The sequence below is a fragment of the Ammodytes marinus genome (assembly GCF_949987685.1).
Source record: "Ammodytes marinus genome assembly, chromosome: 10".
Classification (NCBI taxonomy): Eukaryota; Metazoa; Chordata; class Actinopteri; order Uranoscopiformes; family Ammodytidae; genus Ammodytes; species Ammodytes marinus.
Window position 1 is genome coordinate 15,094,109 of NC_137214.1, and position 27,015 is coordinate 15,121,123.

Here is a 27,015-nt window from a genome sequence, read left to right on the forward strand (position 1 = left end):
GTCATATATTTGACATAATATAATGATACAATTAAATTTAAGGGGATAATTGTGCTCCAGACATTCTATTCTTAATCCCTAATAACATTTACAATTTTAAATGTTTTTAGTTTTAAACATAACAGCAGTTACATATGGAAGACGGCCTTTTGTCCCGGTTCTCAAGAATCACTGACATAACATTACATACATATTATAACATAAAAAAGAACACCCAAAAGAAACCCAAAGGTGTCATCTTGATTTATATACATTGTCATTTTTTTGTGGGTCCTACAGGATCGTATCATCTTTTTTTTAAATGCATTTTGTTTTTTATTATAATAATTATTGCTATTATTAATTCCTGTATATTTTGTTCCATACAAAGTTATGAATTAAAAATAATAATATCTGCATTCATATCAACAGTGCCAAACATGCCTCACTTTTATATTTGTTAAGCATCTTCTTTTTCAGTTTAAAAATAAATTAATATGTGTAGCGTGTTACCAAAAAGGTTAATCAGATCAACTAGCCTACCATGTTAAAGACATACAGCTCATCTACCTGATGAATTGGATATCTGAACTAAAACTGTCTAAGTTTTCTTGATAGGGATTCTGGCGGGAAATGTTCAACATGAAATACTAGATTGACAACTCTTTTATTGGGACATAAAAATAACATTTGAAGTAAGCTCAGAAGGGGATTGAAAGGAAATGAGGAAATTGTGTGATATTGATTTCAGCAGCATTACAACATGCTTGGCTGAACCAACTAACAGTGTTAGAGGAAGTCATATAAGGTTATCACTGGCTAAAAGAAAACACCCTAAGGATATAGTTGTCACTACATATCAAGGTGCGGGCTGTGTCCAACCTTCAAACAACTTTGCCGACCATCTTTTCTTGTACTAAGTGCGTTCAGAGGTTAGATTCCCTCGCGTCATTAAGGAGAGCCATCAATGGAGAAAACATCACTGAAAACCAATGCTTTTATCTATTTGGTGCCTTATGTCTCATGTCATTTGAACCACATCCTCAGGAAATCAATATATTGGTAACCTGTTTCCGCTGAACGTTTCAAATCTTGGGTTATCACTGAATTATTAAATATTTATTTTTATGGCAGTGGTGACTTGACTTCATTGATTTGTTGTTTCACTCTGATGTGAAGTCATTTGTACATATATTGCAGGGTAGCCTATATAAATGACATAATTCCACACTGCTTTATGTTCCAAACTCAAATGATTAAATCAGTTCATGACGCTCTGTGTAGAAATGTACATAACTGATATAATGTACATTGACTTTCTTTAGGTGGATTTCCCCAACATGGTCTTGATAGCCAATCCACGTGCGCCATCTAGTGTTCAGAGCTGCGCATGGTCAGTGGATAGACGGTACATATCAGAGCTCATCGTTTAAGGCCATCAGAGTGCCTCAATAAAGTTCACTTCTGCAATCACGTCTATATAGAGCAACATATCATACTCACACAGTGTTTGCGCTTTTCATAATTGGACTCATATGGCAGAGCTGTGCAAGCAAAGCAAGAGAGCACATTGTATGCATTTTATTTACAGCTTGTTATGTCCTGATGATAAATAATCCTGGCTGGGCATTTTTTTCTGCCTCTACAGTTTCAGAGAACAGAGCATTGTCTTTGTAAAAAAAAACACTTTCCCTAATGCATGTTGGCTCCGTTGGTTGTACATCGATTTTCTTTCTTTTTTTTCAGTCGAAAGTGGACAGGCCTGTATAACCGGTTTAGTCAACGCATTATCGGATCATTTTACATGATTTTTTGTAATATGAGAGCGAAGTCTTCTCTGCCCCAAGAAGGAAGTCCAGCCTCAGCCTCCGTTTTCGATCACTTTTTCTTCGCAGCAATACAGCAAGAGGAGCACACGCCCCGTGTTTGCCGGATCAACAATAACCTCTAAATGAATGTTTAATGAGCATTGCAGAAGTCATAATGGCACGTCGCTAATGTCCTGTAATGATCTTCCCCGTTTGTGGCCACGCCTCGCTTCGTTCTTCTCCGCTGCGCCTCTTTTGACAGTTGTCTGACAATGGTTTGAACTTATTTTTTGCACAACCCTAAGACTACTCGCCTCACTTCACCACCCAGGGACGGCACGTAGCCGAGTCACCGCTCCAGATGAATAGGACTTTTCCCTTGAGAAAATGTGTTTCAGGTAGGCTGCTGGGCTTGTTTTCTAAATGTATGCTGCACTTTCATTTATTTTACTTAACTTTATCTTTGTAATTTCTCATTGACAGATATACTGCCTAGTTGTTCTGAGTTAAACAGTTTATGGCTTTAAGTAATGTAGTGTTTAAATAGTGTTGTATTCTATTGATCAGTGCTTTATTGGTGTTCTAGTTGTTAAACGGACCTGGAGCTGTCCGTGGTGCTGAAGGGCTTCCGTCGATAAACACTTTGGTTGGAGCTTTTCCAATTTGTTTAGTCACAACACGCACACAACGTGTGGGACGTTTATGATTTATCTGTTAAATAGCTGCTTGATTAGTTTGGTAAAGATCTATTTGGCTAAATTTTGGACTCAACTTTTTGACGACTCATATTCAATCAACGCAAAATAGTACATACTGGGTGTGTAGAAAAAAAAAAGTCTATCCGGCATTTTTGTTTGAGGACTGCAGATGGCACCATTGGTTAAGCTGTTAACTGTGCTCAGTCCAGGGTTGAGGGGAAAAGTGTTGTGGATGGAAGTCAGGGGTGACAGAGAGAACGGTGTAAGCACGTAACCTCTGGTCTGGGGTTTACAGTGGCAAATATGGTACGCAGCACACAGTAGCAGCTGAAGTCATATGCTGATGGGCGTCTTTAAGGGATAGTTCAGTATTTTTGAAGTGGGGTCGTATAAAGTACTTATGCGTAGTTAGTCTGTTACCTTAAGTTTTGGAGAAACTACGCTTTAGCAGAAGTCGGCCTGATCGCCATCCCCATAAAGTCACAGATTAACTATGCATACGTTCTTCAGACAACCCCCCGTGACAACATACTGAACTATGCACCAAAGGTGGAATGTCAGGCATTCATGTTTTTTTTTTTTTTTTTTTCCAAATGGAATTCAAGTTACTAATAATTGCATGGGGACTATACGATGCATTATCATCCACCGGCTTTAGGTTAATAAAAATCATTTCCCATTCCACTATAATCCTGCTTTAACATCATTGCTGACTAGTGATGATGGCTTCCCGCTGCTTCATCCCTCACGGTCATCTTCACGCTAAATCAGACAATTGTATTAGTTAATTAAGTACATTGTTTAATTAATATCATTACAATGTAGGCCTAGTTAATCACTTTTTTTTTCTTTTTTTTTATACGACATGAAATTCCCGCCTAGTCTTTGGTTGGACGCTATCCTCACATCAATATTTGAAATATTTATTTTCCACTGTTCCTCGCAGCCTGATTAACCGAGTGGCGTCATTTGTTCGTAACCTTTAGTTTGTGACTTTCTGTGCTTGTTTACTCGAAAGTGTCTGGTATTCCCTCCTCTCTTCCGTCTGTATGTCTCCTATTTGCCACCTCCCCGCCCCCACTTCGCTCCTCTCTCTTGATATGTAGCATTATATGTATCCCATATGACTGCCTGTTCGGGAGATATTAATCTTGTGTGCACACTGCCTGGGATCGTTTCTCACTAGTGAGTCCTCTCCCTCCTCCCCACTGTTAACTGTCCAGGTATAGTCTGTGGTATGCTCTCAGCAGCACAGCTGAGTGTGTGCTTTGCGCCGGGGCTCGGATACTGCATCCAGAATGGCGCGACTCCTATCACCTTCCTTTACCTCGCTGCTTCAGCAAAAAAGAGAAAAACAAATGGAATCTCCACAGTGATTCGCCTACATTACATGTCTTTCTAAAACAGAGTGTAGTTTTTTTTTTCTTTCTCTCTCTCTCTCTCTCTCTCACACACAGCAGCAGCTTCATGAAGGGGATTAGGGAAACCAGATAAAGGGCATTGCCAAACACTCCCCCGGCGACTGCAAACAGGTGTTTCCATCCTTTGGCTGCGCACTGAGGTTCATTCACGTCTCTGTGGCGACTCGAATACCATGTGTGCGGCAATGTAGTTCAGTGGGATGATGCAAAAGCGCTTCCAGAGACTGGGTTTGTGCGTATTTTTTGTGATGCCGAGACATTGATACAGTTGGAGGAACACGTAACGTGCAGCGGTGGAAGTCTTTGTACTGCTTCACGTTGGAACGTCAGCTTTTTTATTTTTGGTTAATTTCACTTTTTTTTTCGGAAATGCAACGGACAATTATTGAATAACGCCCAAATAAAAGAAAAACATATTAATTTGGACATTATCTAACAGCCACTACCGGGACTTTTACTCTCAACTCTTTATAGCCCATTTGACTGACTCTTTATTAAACCGATCACTGTATTTGCCTCCGATTGTTACCAGTTCACCTGAACGTTTTTCTTCGGAATTCAGTTTTCTGGATTCAAGGAGGGTGAATATTTTCACGCGTCCCCGGAAGTTTTTTGCGGAGCGCTGCCACACTGGCCATGGCTGCGGCTATTGCCAGCTCCCTCATAAGGGCGAAGAGGCAGGCGAGGGAGCGGGAGAAATCTAATGCCTGCCGCTGCGTTAGCAGCCCCAGTAAAGCCAAAGGAACCTGTGAAAAACCCAGTAAACTCAATGTTTTCTCCCGGGTCAAACTCTTTGGGTCCAAGAAGAGGCGAAGGAGACGACCAGGTCTGTTGTGCAATTCCATCAGGATATTATCCTCATGATCACTTATTCTTCATCTATGGTAGGGTGCTATTATATTTTCAAAAAATGTCCTAAACAAAACAAGAACTGCGACATTTCTGTCTTGGATTCAAACGATTGATGAAAGAGTGAGGGGGTTCCCCCATGGAGATAGTCCACAGAGAGGTCACTTTGGGCATCTCAGACTGTTCTGAGGGATATATTTAACTGCTACTTCATCCCCCACTTTCTTATTTGATCCACTTTTTATTTACCATTATTTAATATATGGTACCCTTGGGTGAGCTATAACTTAAACATGATTTCAAAATGTCTCAAATTATTTGAAACCCAGTGTTAAATAGGCATTTCATCATCATTTTGTTTTGGCTCCCATTTGGATCAAACATTATGTTTCCCCAAGTTATTTGGTGCTTAAATACATCTGAAAAAAATACTTGGCTGATAAAAAATAAGTGGTACCTGGTTATCATAACTCAAAATAAATGCACAAATACTATAAGTAATTCCTCATATGATTATAATAAGTATTGTTTCTGTATCCCCCAACATGTGAGCCAAGGTCCACGGTGGCTCTTGAAGCACTCATATTATCGCAGTGACAGAAGTGTCTCTCTGTAGCCTAAAGAAAAAAACAATCCTTGATAAATAATTGAAGTGAACACAGCTGCAGTTCTGATCGGATCACATTTTACTCAGGCCCTATAGCACACCTTTCATCAGTTGTGTCAGTTTCTTGATGTGACAACGGCTCAGACTTACAAGATTCGGCTCTGTCCCCCCCTCCCCCCCAAGCTTTAGTCTGTCCCATCAACTTCATTCATCTCTGAGCAGTTTTATAACTCTGTATCACTAACTCTGTGATGCACGCTTATGTAACAGCGCAACTCTCTTGACAGTTTTTTGCACCCTTCTCTTACTTCCATTTTCCGTTTCTACCTTGTGGAGGAAGCGATGAGGGCTCACCTAACAAAAAGAACATAGCATGGTGTGGACTATGTGTAGTTTCATGGATTGTTTGGTAATGCAGTGTGCACATGGTCATGCTCTACTGTATTTGCAGCACATTTGTAAATTTCTTAATGCATGTCCATATTTTAGAAGCGTCCGTCTGATGCATATCTATAGGCTACCCCTATAGGCATCATAACCCAATGATGAAATGTAAAACGTTTTACAATACAATATTTCTGGTCTAAACTTCTCTTTAGCAAAAGTCACCTCTGTAAGTAAAGAAATGGCAGTAGGCTACTGCAATATGAGAGAGATGAAAGGATAGAAGAAAGGTGTGGTAAACCACAGCATAGAACACTCCACTAGGCACAGTAACCAGGGAATGGAGAGCACTTAGCTGTTATCAGACATTACACTGATGTTACACAGACAGGCTAACCAGCCACTTCAAAATGAAATGCTTTGCCTCTTAAGTCTATTGTATTTTAGACCTATTGAAGCTTGTTTTATTCATTGCTACACTATATTCTCCATTTTTAAAATCTTCTAACAGATATTTGAAAAATATTTCTCCTTCTTGTCAAAAATGTGTTGAAAAGTTAAGCACTATATTTATCACAAATACTACAATTTGCTGGTGAGTTTCAATGCACTTGACGACTCAATTGTATTATGTGCTAAATTTCACAATATGATTCTTTTGGGAGTCTGCACAGTGAGTGGTGGCAAGCATGGAGGGAGAAAGAAGGGGATGACAAGCAGGGAAAGTCCTCAGCCATCTTAGACCACTGAGTCACCACGGGCCCCAAAGCCATTGTTTAAATTTGATACAATTTGCTCTTGTTGTCCATCTGTGGTCTTATTTCTTTGTTGTGAAAGTGGCCTTTATAAAGCGTCTGGAGGATTAGTGGAAACCTGTACTGTACTGTACTGTAGGATATCAGCCAGCCCAGAGCCCTTATCAGGCCTGAATGAAGTGGCAACCGCCTTGACTGAGTGGTCACACCAATGTGAAAGTATCTTCAACTGAAGCTGTTCTAGTGGCCGCCAGATTCTAACTCCAACACTATTTAAACATCACAGGATTGTCATCGAGGAAAAAGGGATTTTGTGACTCTGGAAACTTCCAAAATGGTGGCGAGCAGTGCAATGAAAGTTTAGCTTCAAAATGTCCCTTCAGAAGGCTACGAGTGACATAACGCTGCTACATTTAAGTTCCTGTATGATCTGGGGTTTTCATGCTGGCGTCTTCCTGTCTGTGTGTCTCTTGTGCCTCCACAGAGCCCCAGCTGAAGGGGATTGTGACCAAGCTGTACAGTCGACAAGGTTTCCACCTGCAGCTGCAGGCAGATGGAACCATTGATGGAACGAAGGAGGAGGACAGTGGTTACAGTAAGTTTCACTCCAATACTTTTTTTTCAACACTTCTCTTACTCAATACTTCCACTGCCATGGTTTTGTCGTTGTTAAGAGGGACCTTTTAACCCGCTACTGTCAATTACATTCACTACAAACAAACCTGCATTAGCTATACAGTATATCACAATTTCCGGTTGTAGTTTTTCTTAGCTTAGATTTGATTATAAAAGCTGAATTAGCCAACTGCATTGCTACATTTTAATTATTGACAACATTCAAACTCCACTGTTCTTGTAGTATCGGTTCACTGTACTGAAAAAATCATGGCGTTCTTCTCTTCCAGTACATTGAAGACAACGTGTAGCTGTTTTAATTGAATCTAATCAATCTCTGAACACAGAACACACATGATGATGATTGGCTTTCTCCTCTGCTACACACTGCCTCTGTGACAGGAGCCAGTTTTGTCTCATTCTATGTATTGATGCATCCCCATCACTGCCATTACACCCACCAGCTTGTTGTTTTCCAATAGACAGATTAAAGCGGAGATCAATGGAAGTGTAACAGCACAGCCTCTTGTCTGGCAACAATATAGAAGAAGTAGACCACCTCATAATTAAACGGTACATTCAACACTACATGCTTTTCAAGATTAGAACAGTACAACGGTTGCTGACATATGCTCAATCCGCTTTGCCACCAAAGCGAAACAATATTGTTTAGGGAGAGATCTGTAGGGCACACATTGAAACAGCTTCGATGTCATACTTACTGTGTAATCCTGACACTAAGCAGATGTAAACATTTCAAGAGGCCCTGAATAAGTACCCCTGCATTCATTTACTTCTCTTGGTTTGAGATGGCTTTTGTATTTTACATATAACTAGAAGCAGCTCTCTGCAATTGGGATGTTGCCTAAGCAGAAATTCACCACTGATGTGTCTGGTATTTGCTTCCTTATACAATGATAGCAACCTTAAGTTGCTACACATAGGAGACAACGGCTCAAGAGTTCAAACGAAGATAAAGTAATCATCTTGTGCTGATACAATATTATGCTTCACCTAAAATAATGACCACCCAACCCACTATGTCTGCAAGGATGCACATTTCTGTTCACTTATATAACAACTGGCCTGCATTGGAACCAAAATAGTTTTTGAAGAGAAAATTAAAGAGTGCTGCTGAATAGGAAAAATAAGGAAAAAAAAGAGAGAAGCTCTTTGCACTGCTCCAAAAATAGCGTTGTTAGGCGCTGGGTGCGCTTGTCTCCATGGTGACGAGAGCGCAGTCCTCTTGGAGCTTCTGGTGTCTTGTGATGGTGGGAGAGGACCTACTCAAAATGCTCGCGAGGATGCACACACACACACACACACACACACACACACACACACACACACACACACACACACATACACATACACATACACATACACATGCACGCACAGACAAGGATTTGATCTTTGCTCCTGTAGCTTGCTGAGAGAACACACACTTGGCGATGTGGCTGTGCTAATAAAGAAGTTTGATATTGCGGTGACATTTTCATTAGGAAGGCACACAATGTCAGAAATAACAAATCCAAGTCTCATAAATCCTAGTGATTTCTCTCTCTGTGTTGTATCAAAAGCAAATCCACTGGGTATCTAGAGAGAGAGAGAGAAAAAGACAGAACTGTATGTCAACTATCTTTTTCTTGAAAGAAGGAGGGTACTGTTTAAATGTTCAATATGCACTCCATTGGTATCCTAGATGTCACACTTTACAGTTAACCTTCATCCTTGTATAAATTGTCTCAAAAGAAGGTTTTAACTTTAGGAAATTAAAGCAAACTATTCTATAACAGTGCATCCATGTCTTGTGTCTTACTAAGGAACAACTCATATAAGTGTTAAACTTCCTCTGCAGACAGTCAGCAGACTGTTAAAAACAGTGCCATCCTTCTTGCAACTGTGCTATAATCAAAACAAATGTCTAGATAAATACAAGAGTTGTACAACATGTTTCTGAACTAACCCAATTTTCCTCTATCAGTGCTGTGACAAGTGACAAGTACTGTGTAATGTTGTCACAACAGCTTTCTTTTATAGCGACAAAACAATGTTGTGTTGACATATTTAGGCTGCTCCAATAATTGCAGGCATGCTGCTCCCAAAATGAGTTGCGGAGAGGATGAATGTCACTAAAATATGTTTAGTGATTGCCTATAGAACCTTCAGGTTTATTTTCATGAATCCAAGTGTGTAAGCTGAGCGAAACACAGAGACAGCCTGAAAGCAATTGCGAGAAGTGTCCCTCCGGCCCCGTCAACCCTTCTTAATGCCTATGACACTAGGAAAGGTCTGCAAGTGGGTGGCAGGACCTGTCATCCTCTTCAGTGTGCTCAGGTGTTTCTAGTAGCCAGAATGTAATTGGGTTTCCCCTCTTGAAAATCTCCATCAGTGCGCCGGCTGGTAATCCTTGTGAAATGAAGTGGGACTGCAGATGTGTTCGTTTTTTTTCCATGGTAGGATAAGAAAGGGATACAACTCAGTGGGCGACGCAGAGCAAGATGGGTGCAGTTATAAAGAACGGCTCATGTAGCAAGCTGTTTCAGCAGCAGCAGAAGAATTCCATCCAACACCAATACATTTAATACAATACTGTGCTACATACAAATAAAAATGACAATAAATGTATTTCCACAGAGCCAAATGGGTAATATCCTCTTGATTTGACAAAGTAGTGAAGAGCGTATTATTTAATGAAAACATTACCTCACAAAAAAGCAGAAAGACTAAGGAAGACTGTTAAAATAAATAAATAAAAAACGCCATACTTACACTCGTAAAATAATAACCCTAGCCCTTTTTGGGGAATTAGTTAAGTAAAATGTACTTACACCAACTATAGTGTATGTTTGGGTTGAGCGAGGATTTTCATCTGTGTAACCCATAATTGCTAAATTAATATTTTCATAGTTCCTTTGACTTTGTTTGACAGTCCCAATAAATACTAATTTGGCAAGTAGATCTATAATTAGTTTGATAGCTTGATACAGCGACTGTACACTGCACACAGTAACAATAATAAGGTTATAAGTAGTTCATATCTGTTCTAAATATACATGTTACTGGCAGCATCTGCTGTAAAGCACACAGTTGCCAAAGAAAGCATCAGCAAAGATACACCAGTCTGTCCCCTGAAAGCTTCAAGATAGACAGTGCTGTATCTTTCTCATGGGAGCCTTCTTCTGAGTGCTGTTTTATTTTGGCCTTATCAGGGCTGTGGTGTCATGTTTGTATTAGCTGAAGTTATTTAACAAAGTCAATAAACCATATTGTAACCTTATAATATAAATAAGAAAGGGTTCTCCACCAAAAAATAAAATTGAAAAATCTAACCATGATGATTAAGGAGAAGCCCTTATTGGAGAAATGGATATAAAAAACTACTGGTGGAAAAACCAGGTCAAGCCATCCAAACTTTGGTGCCAGATTTCTGCAGCAAGGGCACGTGGAAAGGACAACTGTAGGTGTATTAATGAGGACCCGAAGGGATTGCCGTTCAGAGTGTGACATTGTGTGGATCAGATGTTCTGTAGGAAAAGACCAAAAAGCTTGGAGTGGCCGAAAAGAATGAGTCTGCACTGCTACCGTAACAGATCCTTTGTGAAGTACATCACAATACAATTAGTGGTACGGGAATGTCCTGAACAGGCCCCCCTACTGAAGGGGTACTGCTGCACTAATTAGTATCATTATTTGAAATACAATCATTGAGGATATGAAAGCAGAAAAGAGTGTACTGTAAGGTAAACACTTTTATTTTGGTATATCAAGAATCCAAAATTGAAGGTAAAGACAGACTGAGAGAGAGATAGCAAGATGGAGAGGGAGAGAAACCGGGAAGACAGGTCGTTCTGGGACCTAACTGCCCTTCTACTGAATCAAGAATATGCTGGCCATGCCCGTTTACTCTACCTGGCAGATACATTATGCATTTCTAGGGCTGTTGTTTGCAATGCAAGCCCAGAGAGAAACATCTCCTCAGACTCCACTCATCCACTATCCTCTGAATATGAGCTTCTTCCATCAGGAAGAAGGTTTCGTATGTCAAGATGGAAAACGAACCGTTTTAAATTATCGTTTGTACCAGCGTCTATTAAGCTTCTGAACAATCATAAAAACTAGTGCAATAGCCCATAGGGCAATGGACACAAGCACTCAGCACTTTACTGTACAGCATTTTAAATGCATTAATGTCCATAGGCCTGGTTAACTAGTGCAATAGACCACGTGCAATAGAGCAGTGTGCAATAAACTCAAGCACTTTTTCTTTTTCTCGCACTTTCCTCGCACTTTAAATTGTCTGAATGTTTTTATGTCCTAGAATTACCGTGTGATGTTCTCGTTGTTTTAGCTTTGTCCAATGTGTAGGCCAAGGTTTTACTGTGTTTTTACTGTGTCATATTGTTGTTGTCTACTGGTTAAGCAAAATGTAGCACAATGCCCAAGACAAATTTCCTTAACAGGACAATAAAGTTTACCCTGACCCTGACCTGAAGGAGGTCTGCAGTGTTAAAGCGATTAGGGCAGCCCATCAAATAGCACAGTATAGTGCACTTTGCTTAAAAGAGACTGGAGATAGGGGTATATTAATTGGTTGACAAGAAGCCCCCTTTAATAAGCTCACAGCTTAACCGATTTGAGAAGGAAGCTTTATTTCTCCTCTCACACATGACTAAAACTCTGAGTCGGTGTCCTAATGTGACAATTTGCAGTCTAAAAAAACTTGAGATGAATGTTGTGATTCTTCCATGGACATTACTTAATTGTATTTGTTACGGTGAAAGGGATCAAACAACAAATCTACATAATTGCTGATGGCTCCCCTGTTTGTGAGAATGTCAACAATAGTCAGAAGAAAAAAAGTGATAAGTTTCCTTTTAATGGATAGAAGCAAGACTACATATTTACAGCTGGATGTTTATGTGCTTTCCTCTATCCATCCCATGGGCTCCCCTCCCAGTGTCTTATGACACAAGACACACTCAGTAAACAGTGCAGGCAGACTTTCATTAGGAACAGGTTTACCTTATGGACCAGCTGGGCAAGTGCAGTCATATACTATAATGCTCCGTCGCAACTTGCCCATAGTTTCTGCTGGTAGATGACATGATGGAGAGACGAGCATTGTCAGACCATAGCACTGTCAACTAATTTAAGATGTATTGTGTTTGCAAGCCTTACATTTATACATAATACAATTCCAGTTAATGTGCATGCATACACAACATTGTGAGCTGCTTTGTCTGTTTTTCTGCTTTTGTTTCTGATTTAGATCATTTGCTTCATAAAACACCCTTGGGAGAGCGCGGCTGAGTCCCTGAACTTATGTCTTATGTCTCTATTTTTGGTTTTGACAATGTAATAAGTGTGTTAGATGGAAACGCATATTTACACTATGTTAATCCTGTGTTTCGGCTGTCCGTCTCCTTCCAGGCACGTTCAACCTTATTCCAGTGGGGCTGCGAGTGGTGGCCATCCAGGGGGTGCAGACCAAACTCTATCTGGCTATGAACAGTGATGGCTTCCTGTACACATCCGTAAGTGCCTCATTTGTATGTACACAATGTATGTGCAAGTGCTTGCATGCGTATGTGTCTCTATCCCAGTAGTGGTTGACTTAGTCCAGCTGTGCAAAAAAATTCAAAATGTTAGGACTCTGGCAGACATTGGAGCTACTATGGTGTCATGAGCGACTGGCTGGAAAGAATACAACAGAAAACTTAAGAGGGAGAATATACTTTTTTTACTTAAAGGGTTCATAATTAAGCAGAAATAATGTGTTTTCTTTCCTTATATATTATTTCTTGAAATAGGGGTGACTCACTCTCATCGTATACCCACCAAGACAAATCATCATCCTTAAACTGATGAGAAAGTAGCATCATTTTGTGATCTAATTCTGTGTCAATAAAAAGTTCAAGGATTCTGTTAACAGGCAGAGCACTGACATATCTGATCGTGGCAGCTGGCTTTTCATCTTTGATTAAAGGTTATACATAATTCAGTTGCAGGCCGAACAATGTCCCTTAGAAATGCCACCATCGCCATTGTGGCATCACAGAGGAGACTGACTGGATGCATGGGTGCCTACCCAGAGGGTGTGCAGACAAACACATTGAATGTTAACAGTGTTAATCCTCATAGTCAAATTAGTAAAGATGTTTCTGTATTTTAAAGGTCTGTTCTGCCACTGACAAATTACTTTTGTCATTCTTAGACACTAATGTGATGAAGGAAGAAGGAAAATTGGCCCCTTTCTCTCTCCCCATGATTTCACTCTCTCATACACACAAATACACAAATGCATTACTAAACAGGGTTAATGTGATAGCTCTCAGCGAAACATTAGTTCAGTCAGAGACACTTACGTCAATGAATTGCAAATGGTTGTGCAGTTAGCTGGTGGAAAGAGGCGCTGCTCTTTGACGGAGCTCCCCAGAGATTTAAGAAACAACAATGGTATTGCTGAAAGGAATAAATAATAAACGTATGCTACCACCACTACAATAGAAAGCTGCTATTTAAAATATATTAGCAAATTTATAGTGAGAACTGTCTGGAAGCAAAGGCTGACCTGTAAACCTGTTTAAATATGAATAGATCATACTGGAAACCTGGTTGCGGATCAGCTGATGTATGAGCCACAGATAGTGACGCATACATGAAACACCTGATAGCTGATAAAGAAAAATGTTAGTAATTCATTGCAATTAAAACCATTAAATAGATCGATTAGATAGAATAACATGTCAGAAAGAAAGACTGCAATCACAATCACTGAACAAATGTCAAAACAACAACACTTATATTTCATCTCAGCCTCCACTGTAACACAAGCTCGGCGTGAGAATGTCAATGCTCACTGATTCTATGTATCTCTATTCTATCTTAGGCTGAGTGTGCAAACCCCCAACTGAATCTCTATTAGCTTGGAGAGTACTGTTCTGTTGAAAATGGTATTCTCTTTGTAGGAAGAAATTATTATTTCTGTAAGGGATCAATAGAAAAACACTAATAATTTTTCTGTCAACATTTACTTATATTCATGATACATGTTGCATTCAAGAACTGGAACAAAGTGTTTGACATATCCAGCAGAGTTTATGTCTTTGATATGATGGATAATGCACAGTTGTAATTATACCTGTCATTGAGCATTTAATATTAAATACATCCAATTGAGCAAAGTTGATTGTCTTGCCAAATTTAGTTTAATATTTTCATCAATTGAAAAAAAAGGTTGTGTTTTCGAAAACAAAGATCTCATTCAATCCAGTATTTGTAAGACCAAAAGAATGACAACAAAATCACTGTAGCGAGCGATTGTGTGGTTTGCCTATAATTACATTTTAATGAGCTGTAGCATTTGTTTGACAACTTGTCCACGGGGGTTGGCTCAGCTAAGCATGCCTAGGGGGAAAATACAGGAATAAAAAATTAGAAAAACATACTCCTTCAACTGTCTATCTGTCGCTCGCTCACTCGCTCACTTGCACACACACACACACACACACACACACACACACACACACACACACACACACACACACACACACACACACACAGACAGACAGACGCATGCACATACGCACATACACACATACACACATACACACACACACACAGAGACTTTCATGCACTGTATTTAACATGGCTCCCAGCAGCCCACAGCTCCCAGTGTGTGTTTTCAATAATTTGAATTAGGCTGTCTTGAGCATATGCAGCAAGCTGAAAGATTAATTTACTAAAGATTGATCTAGCTAGCCAAGGATTTAAAAGCATAGAGAAGCAGCAGTAAAGGTTTGAACTGCCTTTGAATGAAACAGTTATAAGAAAAGCCGGGATGCCAAGCAACTAATATCCTGCTAGAATTCTTGACTGAAACAACGGTACTCATACTAAAATGCAATCTTAATACACAGCGATGAAGGAGTATAATGTCCTTTGGACCTTTTGATCAAATATCCTAAATAAGAAGACAGCTCTGTCTTGTGGTGTGCCCCAGGGTTCTGTACTGGATCATATTTGGTTTGCATTGTATATGTTTTCCTTATAACACATAATAAGTTGCTATGGAGAGGATATTCAATTGTATATTGTACACCCCTCTTGACCTTAGATATAGGGTCAATGTATCTCAAGATGTGAACATTCACACATTGAGGTTTCATGAAAACATTTCCCCCTCCAAAAAGGTGTGATTTGACATATCTTGATTTCTTTTAAATGTGTCTTCTTAATCAAGATGAGGACCATGTTCAAGGCCCATGCGATAACATTTTTGCGTTGATCTTTGATTTTGAAGGATTTTCTGAGATCTGTTCTAGAAAATGCCATACATGACACAATGAAGATAACCCATGGTTCCTACTTGCTCTTTTAAATGAGTGTATCTGATTAAAAAAAGGTGTATTTTAGCATTTTGGTTTAATAAATTGGACTTAAACAAAAGGAAACAGGATTCTGAAGTAACTTTAACTTACACAATTTGAATGACAATCAATACTGTAAAAACAAGACAATACTTAAATCTTCACTGAATTTGTAATTTATTTAATTAGGATATGTTTTTTTATGTAGGCCTACACATGTTAAACAATAGTAAAATAGTGAAGTACCTAAAAGCTACACAGTCGAAAACGAGTGCTGGCTACATAAAGTATATCAATATACTGTTCTGAATACCAGCTCTTGTGGAAAAACAGTGCATATTGTGTGTTAAATTGGAAGAATGTAGTTGGGGGATGGATTGTAGAGCTTCTCTGTTTCAACTAAATTAGAGAGACTTGCTGCAAGATCGCTGCAATGCTAATGAGATCTGCATGCCTCTTATTATTGCACCTATTTGCATCGCATGTGCCTAAGTGCATACATAAATGGAAACGTGACTGAATGGTGAGTAAATGTGTGTAGTATACTGTAATAAATAGGATTCATGTGATTTATGGCTATAGTTTATTTCCATTTTTTAAACAAATTCAAATGCATATTGAATTTTAAATGTATATGCATGTTTTTGGTTTAACCGTCATGTTTTGCGTTTCCATTTATTGCTTTCATTTTTGTCACTTTAAGAGCATAGACTGAGTTGCGTCACATATACATCAGGTTTACATGCATCTCTTTGTACATAGTCCTGTAGTTCTAAGAGTAAAAAAAGAGTGTGTGTGATCAGTAGTGAGAAAGAGCGTACACATGTGTGGGTGAAGCAGAATGCACCAGTGAAAATATATTCATCGATCGCCATTAATGTGTGGGAGTGGAAGAACCAATTAATATGTACTTTACTTTGATGTCTTTTCTTTTCCTGTTTTTTTTCCCTGCAAAAGTATATGATCAAGTCCTGCATCAGAACTACAGCAGTATTAAACACGATACACACAAATATTGTCATCATAATCCACCATGACCCGCAAAAACACAGTTACCAACCCAATACGCTCTCATATATCTGTAGAAATGCAGTGAATACTGAATCTGCAATCTTTATATATGTATACAATACTTATACTCAGGGCCGACGGACTGGGTAGAAAAGTGATACAGTCGTGGGGGGGCCCAAGGCAGAGGGGGGCCCATAAAAAAAAAAAATGTTTTTTTTTTTTTTTTTTTTTTAACAAGCTAAATGTGTGGCCCCGATATTTGAAGGCCCTGAACAATGCCATTCCAAAAAAAGAAATAATTGACTGGCTCGTGATAGGCCCCTGACCCTTGCAAGGAGATCAGGGGCCTGCGCATGACTAAGCCATGTATGCGGGAGAGTAAGCAGGAGCAAGCCAACATTGAATTGAACTGGTGGCGAAAATAAACGCAGCGATGTTTCTATGGGGATATTTAGCTGTACAGAAATAAGTGCTGGCAAAGCTAGGACAGTTTAAGACTCCACATCACTGTGGCAACACAACCTATCTATCAGCTCAGACAGCGCAAAGAAAAGTCTGATGAATACATGAGAGTGATGGCCCCTGCAAGTTTCAGTAAGTTTAAAGAAGTGCCACACTGTTACTGCCTTTGAAATGCATTTCGACATTTTAAGGGGAAAACACATTGTATTTATTATTTCAACTATTGAGTTATTTGTAGAACAGCATGCTAGTGTAGGCCAACAAGATTGATTTTCTGAATTTTCAATGCTGCTTTATTTTTATGTTTTAAATTGGGAAAGACATGTTCCAAAACAACCTGTATTTAAAAAGAAATCAAGCAAGTAGGCTAATAATAACCATTAATTAATTATAGGCTATCGCATCACAGTAGGCCTATTGTCCACAATAATCACAGCCCCCTATCCATAAAGGAACTTTAAAAAGTTTAATTTGCACTTGATGTGCCTACACAAGTGTATGGTCTATTATTTGTATTTAGTGTGTCTGCATAGTATTGCACAAAAACAGTAGAAGTTTTCTTTAATTGTGTTTTGTACTGTCTGTAAAATTATACTTGCACATAGCAAACAAAATTGCACATCTGTATTCAAATAAACAGTTGTTTATTTCTATGCGCATTGGCATCTTTGAGCAAAATACCCCCAAAATGTTCGCGCTTTGCGCCACGCCTCCTGTGACCCTGTCCAGTGACCACCTTGACTAAGACATATTATGGGGGAAACACTGGTAAAAGTAATGATTTGGACATTCATCAGATGAAATATTGTGGAGTTGTCTGGCTCAGAGAGACATGTGTATTGTAAGACCGCTTTTCAGGGGGCCCATCAGGACTTTTTGTATAGGGGCCCAGAATTTGGTGCTACGCCCCTGCTTATACTCATATTTGAATTAGTGTGAGTCCCTTAGGCTCTATGTGAGTCTCGTCTAGACTAACTCTGTGTTGAGTGTGCGTTAATGTAGGGTTCAGGGCTCTCACACTGGAGATATTATCAGGTTAGCGTTGTTAACGGACTCTTTTGACCTAACTCCTATGGGGCAAGTTAAGTCTCTGCATGCATCCTGTGAAAAAGTTCCTGCATAAGAAATGAAACCCAATCACATTCTTACTCATTTATAAAGGAACCCTGGATATTTATTAGAGGCCAGCTAAACATCGATGATGATGACAGCGATGATGATGATGATGATGATGATGATGATGAAGATGACGACGATGATGACGTAAATAGAAAATAAAGACTGCTAGACAAATGTGTCACCAGCATTACATTTTCACTTCTAGCATTTTCCTTCCATCTTTGTTCTACGACTAGGTTTAGATTTTAATTCTAACTTCAAAAGAGTGATTCAGATGACTTTCTGAAAACTTGTATATAAGGTATGCAGATGTTGTGTAAGAGCACATTATAGAATCATATTCATGTGCATGTAATAAAGAAATATGGCCCGCAAAACAGCCAAGAAGTTTGTATATCGTTGCACTTGAACCTATATGTATTTAGATTAACATTCTTGTTGGCTCGCACCCAAACCTTTTCAATCATAAAGCCAGCGCCGTGCCTTTGGTAAATAACCACTGCTGTAAGGTTTCACTCCATTGAGCTGTGTCATTAACTAGTTTGTGTGGTGTGCTAATGTGTGTGTGTGTGTGTGTGTGTGTGCTACTGGATTGAATGTGTAGCCTGCGTGGGTGTGTCTTATTTGTTTTTGGTATTTGCAAGGGTCTTTTCCACTAGCTTTAAGCTCTCCAATTTATTCCCAAACAAATGAACACTATGAGGGTACTTTATCTAAAGATAAAGGTGCTATTAAATCCACTTCCGCTCGACTGAAAAGACTGGGACATTGAAAAGCAGGATTAGGAAGATTTGTCTTCACTTCCCAGCCGTAGCATTGGCTTGTGTGAGTCTCACAAGCACTTGCCTGCGGAGAAACTAAAATAGCACTCTGATTCCACTGTCATAATTGGTGTCGTCTACATTTCGATATGGCAGCTGAAGACACAAGGGGAACTGTGCTGCATTGATTTGGCTTGTCCTGTGAAAAATTGGGACGATCTCTTTTACAGAAGAGATTGATTATGATAGTATTTCTCCTCCAGCCAATTCGATCAGAAAAAAACCTATTGGGCTACAAGTACCATAGGGATACACAGAACCTCAGGAACGGAATTTGTATGATACTTGCCAAAATCACTGGATCGGATATCGGAGGGTAAACAAGTATAAACTGATCCGATCCATGAGCCTTAACTGTGCTAATGATCTGATGGGGACGCTACTGGAGCCCATTCACAAATAATCCAACAGTCTATTACAGTCCTGTTAGAATAGAACTTGGGGTTCCCTACCATTTTGGCAGCCTGTCCTGCATCTTGGCTCTGAATAAAGCCTGTATCTATATGTGTGAGTCTGTTTATCAATGGACTATTAGACCCTTTTCCAGGGCGAGTGTAACCAGCCAAATCCACATAAGCTCAGTAATAGAGCTAGAGCAGAACTCCTGGCTTGACAGCTGAGCAGCCCATTGTTCAGCACTCAATTGCTGCTCACGCCGAGATGGCCGCTGACAAGCCTTTCTGAGACTGCTGCTGCTAATCAGTCAGACAGCAAGAAAGAAGGAAGATATTGAGGTAATGAGTGGTGAAAAGTCGAGAAATTAACTATGTGTGAGAAGGTTTTGTGTTCATTTTGTTTGCACAAAGATATTGTAGAATACAATAAAAGACAAGATTATATGTCCAATATTTAAAAATTATTCTACGTTACAGTAGTTTCCCACTCAATAACTCATAGACAGGGTTAATCTATGACAGTCTAATGACTTTGATGACTTAAATAATGCCAACATTTTAGGGTTACAAATGTCTTAGAAGTCTACTTATGAGTCTACACAACATACTAGACTCGAAGGTCAATGCTGAGTTCACTATGGGAAGGACCAAGGCTGCCTTTACATTTTTAAAGAAAGCTTGGTTACTTTAATATGAGACGAGACGGATGCACATAACAAATTGGTTCACATTGGTTTAAAGTCTATTTTAAACAGTGCTATGCTATCCACTTGATTTGGCGTACTCCTTGTTGCCTAATAGCTCCAGTTGAGCTGAAGAGTGCATTTTACGCAGAATAAAGACGTTGTATTTTGTACTCCAAACAGGCATCTCTGTGCATCCTATGGACAGGAGAAACAATTGCAATAACCACTACATTAACATGTTTAATGAACGCATGCAAATGAAAATATTGTTTAATAAAGAAAATTGAAATGGAAGATACAGGAAAGACACAGTAATCCACTGTAGATCACCATCTTGTAGGGAACTGAGGCTGAGATCGAAGGGAAAACTATGTGCAGACATGGCCCCTCACAGATATTGATTTCTATGGAACCAGCTCAGAATCTCAACTACTGAAAACCGTGTAGTAGTGACTACAAATGTGTGGTTTGAGTTGTAGTAGAGCTTGTGCTCCCCCCCCCACATATCTAATTGTAATGTATACACTATATGCATTGGTAACCTTAAAGAATATCTTATTTTGAAAAATAAATTAGTATAATTCACTTTGTAGACTTTCACATACCATTCTGTTGGTTAATCAAATATAGTATACTCTATACAGTTATATACAGCATGTCAATATGTTACTATTGATTAATATTCCAATTGGCATGGAATGTTATTCCGAAGCAAATTTCTATTTACACTTTGACTCCAGAGTGGAGGGTAACAGCTGGTCATGCGTGTCTTGGTACAATGATGAGAAACGTATGACCATGAGAGACAATTAAAGACATACACTATGTTCAGCTTGTAGAATCTTTTTTTTTACTTTGGAGTTGCATTCATTGCAGTTTTGTTTCATTCCTGCTTGGACATTCATCTAACAGACAAGTAGTTTGAGTATCCAAAGATTTGCTTGTGGAATGCCCAGTTTGTGGCCTCTGATTTTTACAGCACATACATCTTAACATGATAGAAATTTGACATTAGCTACTACATCACTTTGATTAATAGAATGTGTTGTGGTATTAATGTGTTAAATAAAAACATTTAGGAATTTAGGAAGCTACCAGATATCTGATATATCAATATCAGAATATTGAGTGTTAAACAAAGACTTTATTGGCAATGGGCATAGACAGAGGTATACATTGTTCCATTTTACTTGAGCTTGTCTGAGCGGTTTAAACAAACTCTGGGCTGAAATAAGAAACGGAGACTTACTTCTTACTGCACTGTTACACTAAAAGCTCCCAGCTGGTTTTGGCAGCCCTCCTGTTGTGCTTAGCATTTTTGTCAACTAGAGTGTTTGGTAGTAGCCCTGTGATGTTGCAGCTTAACTGAGAAACCACGGCGCAGCCAACAGGATTTTATCCCATTGAGGTGACATGTCACAAGCTTCCTGTGACTTCAACTCTGTTCCTGTCAGAGATTTGTGTCTGTTGTGGTCTGTGAACGCGAGATCAGTGAAAGGGTATGAAGAATGAGTCTGCTTGTCAGTGACTGTAGGTGGGTCTGGGTACAATGACTGCAATGGGCTCTGTAACTGGGTGTAACCGAAGACAAACAATACAATGTGGATGTATGCTAGGTTGCTCTTTTAACAGTTCACTGCTTTTAAGTTCCATTGCGCTTGTGGGTTTTAGCTGTATTGTCTACACAGTTATTATATTATTTATTAGTGTTAGTCTTCTGAAGTCCTGTAAGCGTCGCACATGAAGAGTGAGTGATGCTGTCGAGCCGTTAAAAAAACATAAATAAATACAGGAGATGTAATAGATGACTAAATGTCTGGTAGTGACATGTTGTTTATCATGATCTCACAGCAGGTATTTGGCCCTGTGGACACATCATCACTCTCACTGACACCCACCGAAGCAATATTTTTTTAAAGTGGCATAGGACTGATCAGAAGTTGACTTGGTTCTGTCTGAAAGAAGCATCCATCATTCTATTTCTAGGAATGCTCTTTTTGAATTACCTGCCGTTTTGAGTTTGAATTGTTTATTCCAATTGTGTGTACCTGTGTGTTGTGGTGGTTATTACATTTCCATTGTCAGAGCGATATACAGTAAGTAGAGAATTTAAATGCATGGCAAGATCAATTCACTGCTGACTATCTTCACTTATCTTTAGTTGCTTTCTTTCGCCTCACACACTGTGTGTCTCTCTCGGGGGAAATTGTCTTCAAACTGATGAGGCTGTCTTGTAAACTCGCTGCCCAAACGGTTCAACAAATTGGACTAACACACTCATCGAAGCGCATGCACACAAATTCCTGCCTCTTAGGACCTAAACTTCCGCCACACTGTTTTAAGCATTAATGGCCTTATCCTATAATAGCAACCAGATTCTCAGTCAGACAGAAAGGTGGAGTGAAGTCTTGCACAGTATGGAAGTCCAGAAGATGAACAGCAAAGTCGCATCTCTCTGAGGAGTTTTACCCGCGGCCAAGTCATTTGTGGAAGAAATAAGGAAGTGACGCAATTACATAAAATGTTAGATGGAGAATCCACACATAATTTATCCACTAGCCAAATGCGCAAATATTTCATATACAAATATTAAAGCCAATTTCGTAAAGCATTGTTATATCATTTTTGTGTGGCTTAGATCGCTGCCTGCATTTATGCCCCACCACCACCCAAACAATCCACCTTTAGGCTATGGGGTGGATATATTGAATCATCACTCCTCAATATTATTTAATACAAGCAAGTCTACAGGTCAAACTCTGAATACATTTAGCAAAATAAAAAAATTCAAGTCGAGTTAAATAAGTCAATGGCAATAATTAATTATAATACACATAAACAACAAAATCCTCCTAAATACAGTGTGCAATAATCTGCAATACTGAAAGATAATGAACTGCCCATGTATAATTAAAAGCTAGTGAGAGAAATGAGAACATACACTTCATTCTTGCTTGTATGTTTTATTAATGCTCCTCTGCATCTGTCACATCACTGTTATATTGCTTATGAAGAGCTACATTATTCACTAGATTAAATGGAATGAATAGATCTAGAAGATTCTCCAGAGACAAAAACTTTTTTAAAAGGCACGGGGATGGCCATGAGATGGTATCTTCCCCTCTTCTTATCATGGCCGATTCTGTGTTGGAATGGACGTGTGGTGCAATGTACTGTTATTAACACTTCCAAGTATAATGAACTATCGCATTTCAGCTGCTTCTGTTCATACTATTGTTACCATGTGAATCCCTGTCCAACAACTGTTATACACTATCTGCTTATTCCCTTTTTTTCCCTTTAGGAACATTTTACGCCAGAGTGCAAATTCAAGGAGTCGGTGTTCGAGAACTATTATGTGACATACTCCTCCATGATATACCGACAGCAGCAGTCGGGCAGGGGCTGGTACCTCGGCCTGAACAAAGAAGGGGAAATTATGAAGGGGAACCATGTCAAAAAGAACAAGCCAGCAGCCCACTTCCTTCCCAAACCTCTCAAAGGTAAGACTGTCTGCCAAGATCCTCTTCCGCATTTAACTGATACAAACTAGTTCATACAATGAGTGATATGATGAAATTGGAATTTCAAATAGTGTTTAGTTGTTCCTATAGGGGCTAACACTCAAAGGCCAGGTGAAAAAAACGTCTGTCATAATGAATGGATGGGCAGCCATTCCTGAAAACCACAATTTTTTCTCCGATTTTCTTTATACTTTTCAGTCAATGTGGATATTTCTTTTTCCCAAAAGACAAATGAGTTGCTTTCCACCTGACCCCTTTGCCATTAACTTTTTCCTCAGGGATTCCAGCATGCACCTTATTCAGTAGCTTCTCTGGCTGGTCGCACAAAGCTTTAGACAATAGAAGTGCAATAGAAGGCTGAACAATTGCCTGTGAACAGAAGCAGCAGAAACTCACTTTTGAATGCTTTGAATGCTTTATTTTCAGTACAGCAAAACGCACAGAGAAACCCCACCCATCCAGTCTTCTATGTGTGTTAAAGTGTGGCTGTGGAAAAACGAGGAAACAGGGGGAGTAGAGCGGGAGGAATCGCTCGCTCTGTTCTCTCGCTTGAAAAGGCCACGGTCCTTTCATCTTCAACAAAACACAGATTTACCTGTCAACAGAGGGAGATGGAGCGAGTCTGTTTCTCACTTCAGCAGGATGCAAAGCAAAGCAGTGCTTGAGAACGTTTTTGTCCCCTCTCAGTATGAAGCAAAAGGTTCGCTGTGCAAAATAATCAAAAAATGATGAGAAGAGGGCAGTTTATTTTGATTGCTGACGATAGTTCACAGTTTGGATCCGTCACATGCAGCTCTTTTTATAGGTTTGCTACATTCCGATGTGTGCGTTCACATTAACCTGCCGACAAGCACTGTAGAGTTATTACTGGTATGTATCCATAGTAACTAAGTGAGAAGATAATGAAGTGGTGAGTTAACCCAGGGGAGGAGCAGGTAGTGACATACACACGCTTCCCACTTCATTAGGTTTTTCTTTACAATCCAATGCAAACACATAATGTTTTTTTGTTTTTTATGTTATTGCATATTTGACAATGTGATGCTGCTCCTTCTTGCATCTTTGGCAAAGCTCCTCCAGCCATCATCTTAAAATAATCTACTGCAGTGGCGTGAGTTGTCAGGGGAGGGGGGGGGGGGGGGGGCGCGGGTGGCCTTGATTTCCAGCTGACCAAAAAAAACTAAATCAAAAAACTTTTCTTTTTTTTTGTGCTAGCGAGCGATGTGTGCTTGTGTATGGTCATAACCGCGCGAAAGGCCGCGCTTTGCAGTAAATAAATGTCCACATGTGTCTCCAAGTGTCTCTGTAGGCTATTTAAAAATAAATCAAGCAAGTAGACTAATAAAAACATAGGTTATCGCATCACAGAAGGCATATTGGCCTATAATAATACAAAAACACCACAACTCTACACAACTCATACAGTGGTTTTGTACAGATAAATAAATAAATATTTAGCAGGTTATCAACAGTATTTCAATTTAGGGGGGGCGCGAAAACAATTCTATCCCCTAGGGGGGGCATGACAGAAAATAATTGAGAACCACTGATCTACTGTATGTGTCTGCCCTCTGAGATCATTATAATAGCTTTTCAAATCTATTTAACCAGCCATCCGGGGGGGTCTGAAACACACTTAAGAGCAATAGTCAGAGAATGATAGAAGATGGCTTTATTTTGATGGAAAAATTCTGGTTAAAAAAAAGTGGTAGAAACAGTTCCCAAAAACCATGTAGTACACTAAAATGAATATAATTAATTCAATACATGATGTAACACTCAAAGATGTAAGACATTCCACGGGGTCACTTTTGCAAACTTTGAATTGTCCCAGAAAACGCAATATTTACAAAAAATCGTTTACATAATTTAAATTCCAGGTGTAGCAAGTGGTCTGGAAAGAGCTGTTCAAGGGGAAGAGGGAGAGGGGGAGGAAGGGAACTAAAAGGAGAATGTGTTCCAACAGCAGCTTATAAAGATTCAGAGGGCAGCGGTGTAACAGGGCACCAATTAAGAAGCTGTCTATGCGTTGGCAAGGCTATCTCTTCCAGCCATTACTTGCTACTCGTGAGGTTCCAGTGTGTAAGTCTCAGCCCACAGCCTCTCATTCCCTCTCCCTTTTGGAGGAAGCAATTTCAGCTCCTATCACGCAAAAAAAAACATAGCAGGAAAATCATCTTACAATTCTTCCTTAAAGTGTTGATGCAACCCCCAAAGAGCTGCCTCTATCACCAAAGTCTGTCGTCTGTCTAGTGGCAACTGTCACTGAAATGGGGGAGTAATGTTAAAGAAAATAGTTAGCAGCAGTGGTGTTAGAAGTGTTGCCTTGAGCCTGAGGTCGCCCACCATTAGAATCATGTAACCAATACTGTAAGTAAGGAGACTGGAACCAATCATCAGCAGTTTCCTAGCCATTGATTGATGTGTCTGAAGATGGTCTCTGGATTGCTGATGTACATGTTACAAACAAAAATGCTGGGCTAAGGGAAGTGTCTGAAGTACTGGCTTTGCTGTTTCAGCGACACACTCCCTTTTGGAATGAACATCAAATAGCATTCTAGGCAGAAGGACATTGACAACATCCTGAAACCAAAGACCGTGAACCTCAGATTACTGATATTTCTTCTGAAAAAACAGCTGCTGCTGCAGATGCAGATTGGGACCAGTGCTGCATAAACAGCGAAGCGAAAAAGCACTAGCAACTCCTGAATTTATAATGCCATGCATGCTTTGAATATAGGATTTTTTTTCCATTACCAATCTCGTTTGCTGTGATGTCAGCATTTTGCATGTGGCCATAAGATCTCATGTGATACCATCAAAGGACCTAGTCCCTCTAAACAGTTTTTCTTAATTGCTATCCGTTTTCTATCGAACACAGTTCTTGTTTTTCTGTTCTTGCTTGTCTATGTACATGCAAAATGTCAGTATACGTCTAATTGTGATTTATTGTTTTGTGTTTCCTATAGTGGCAATGTACAGAGAGCCATCCCTCCACGACTTGACAGAGTTCTCCCGCTCCGGCAGCGGCACGCCCACCAAGAGTCGGAGTGCCTCTGCTATGCTCAACGGAGGCAAACCAGTGAGCCAGAACGAGTCGACGTAGCCCGTCAGCCCAAGCCAGGCCTGGGGCCGAAACCACCAAAACCTTACCTCCAGCAGAGCGTGAATCCAAGCAGACTACTCCCAACCCAAAACAGCGGTTCAGGACTAGCTGAGACAACAAACCACACACAAACACCCAGGCACCATCAATAAATAAATAAAGATTTAGGTACCATTCTGGTTCTAGCATCATCTACACAGCATATATAGTAACACACTTTATGGCACATGAACCATTCTGGACTCAAAAAAAGCTAATGAAAAGTTTTGTTTTTGGCTTGAGATTTATCTTATTACCTTGATCACTCTCTTTTAGCGAAGATCACACACCAGTTAGCTCATCTTTATCTTATTTTATATTCTTTGGTCATGTAGACACCAAGCACTCGTCCATCTGTCAGACA

The 27,015-nt window shown here is 39.6% G+C and overlaps 1 protein-coding gene across 3 annotated transcripts in view; it reads left to right on the forward strand.

Annotated features, from left to right (window-relative positions):
- fgf13a (fibroblast growth factor 13a) overlaps nt 1–26,612 on the forward strand; it is a gene marked incomplete at both ends in the record, with an annotated part of 100,436 nt that extends 73,824 nt beyond the window's left edge. For 2 of the 3 annotated variants that reach the window (XM_080035814.1, XM_080035816.1), the window contains 4 exons: nt 6,986–7,096; nt 12,550–12,653; nt 23,287–23,485; nt 26,476–26,612. In XM_080035814.1, coding sequence (XP_079891940.1) covers nt 6,986–7,096; nt 12,550–12,653; nt 23,287–23,485; nt 26,476–26,612 — 551 coding nt within the window. Of the gene's footprint in view, nt 1–4,542; nt 4,733–6,985; nt 7,097–12,549; nt 12,654–23,286; nt 23,486–26,475 lie in introns of those variants that run through there. The other variant, XM_080035815.1, reaches the window with a different exon arrangement.
- Nucleotides 26,613–27,015: the final 403 nt, after the last annotated feature.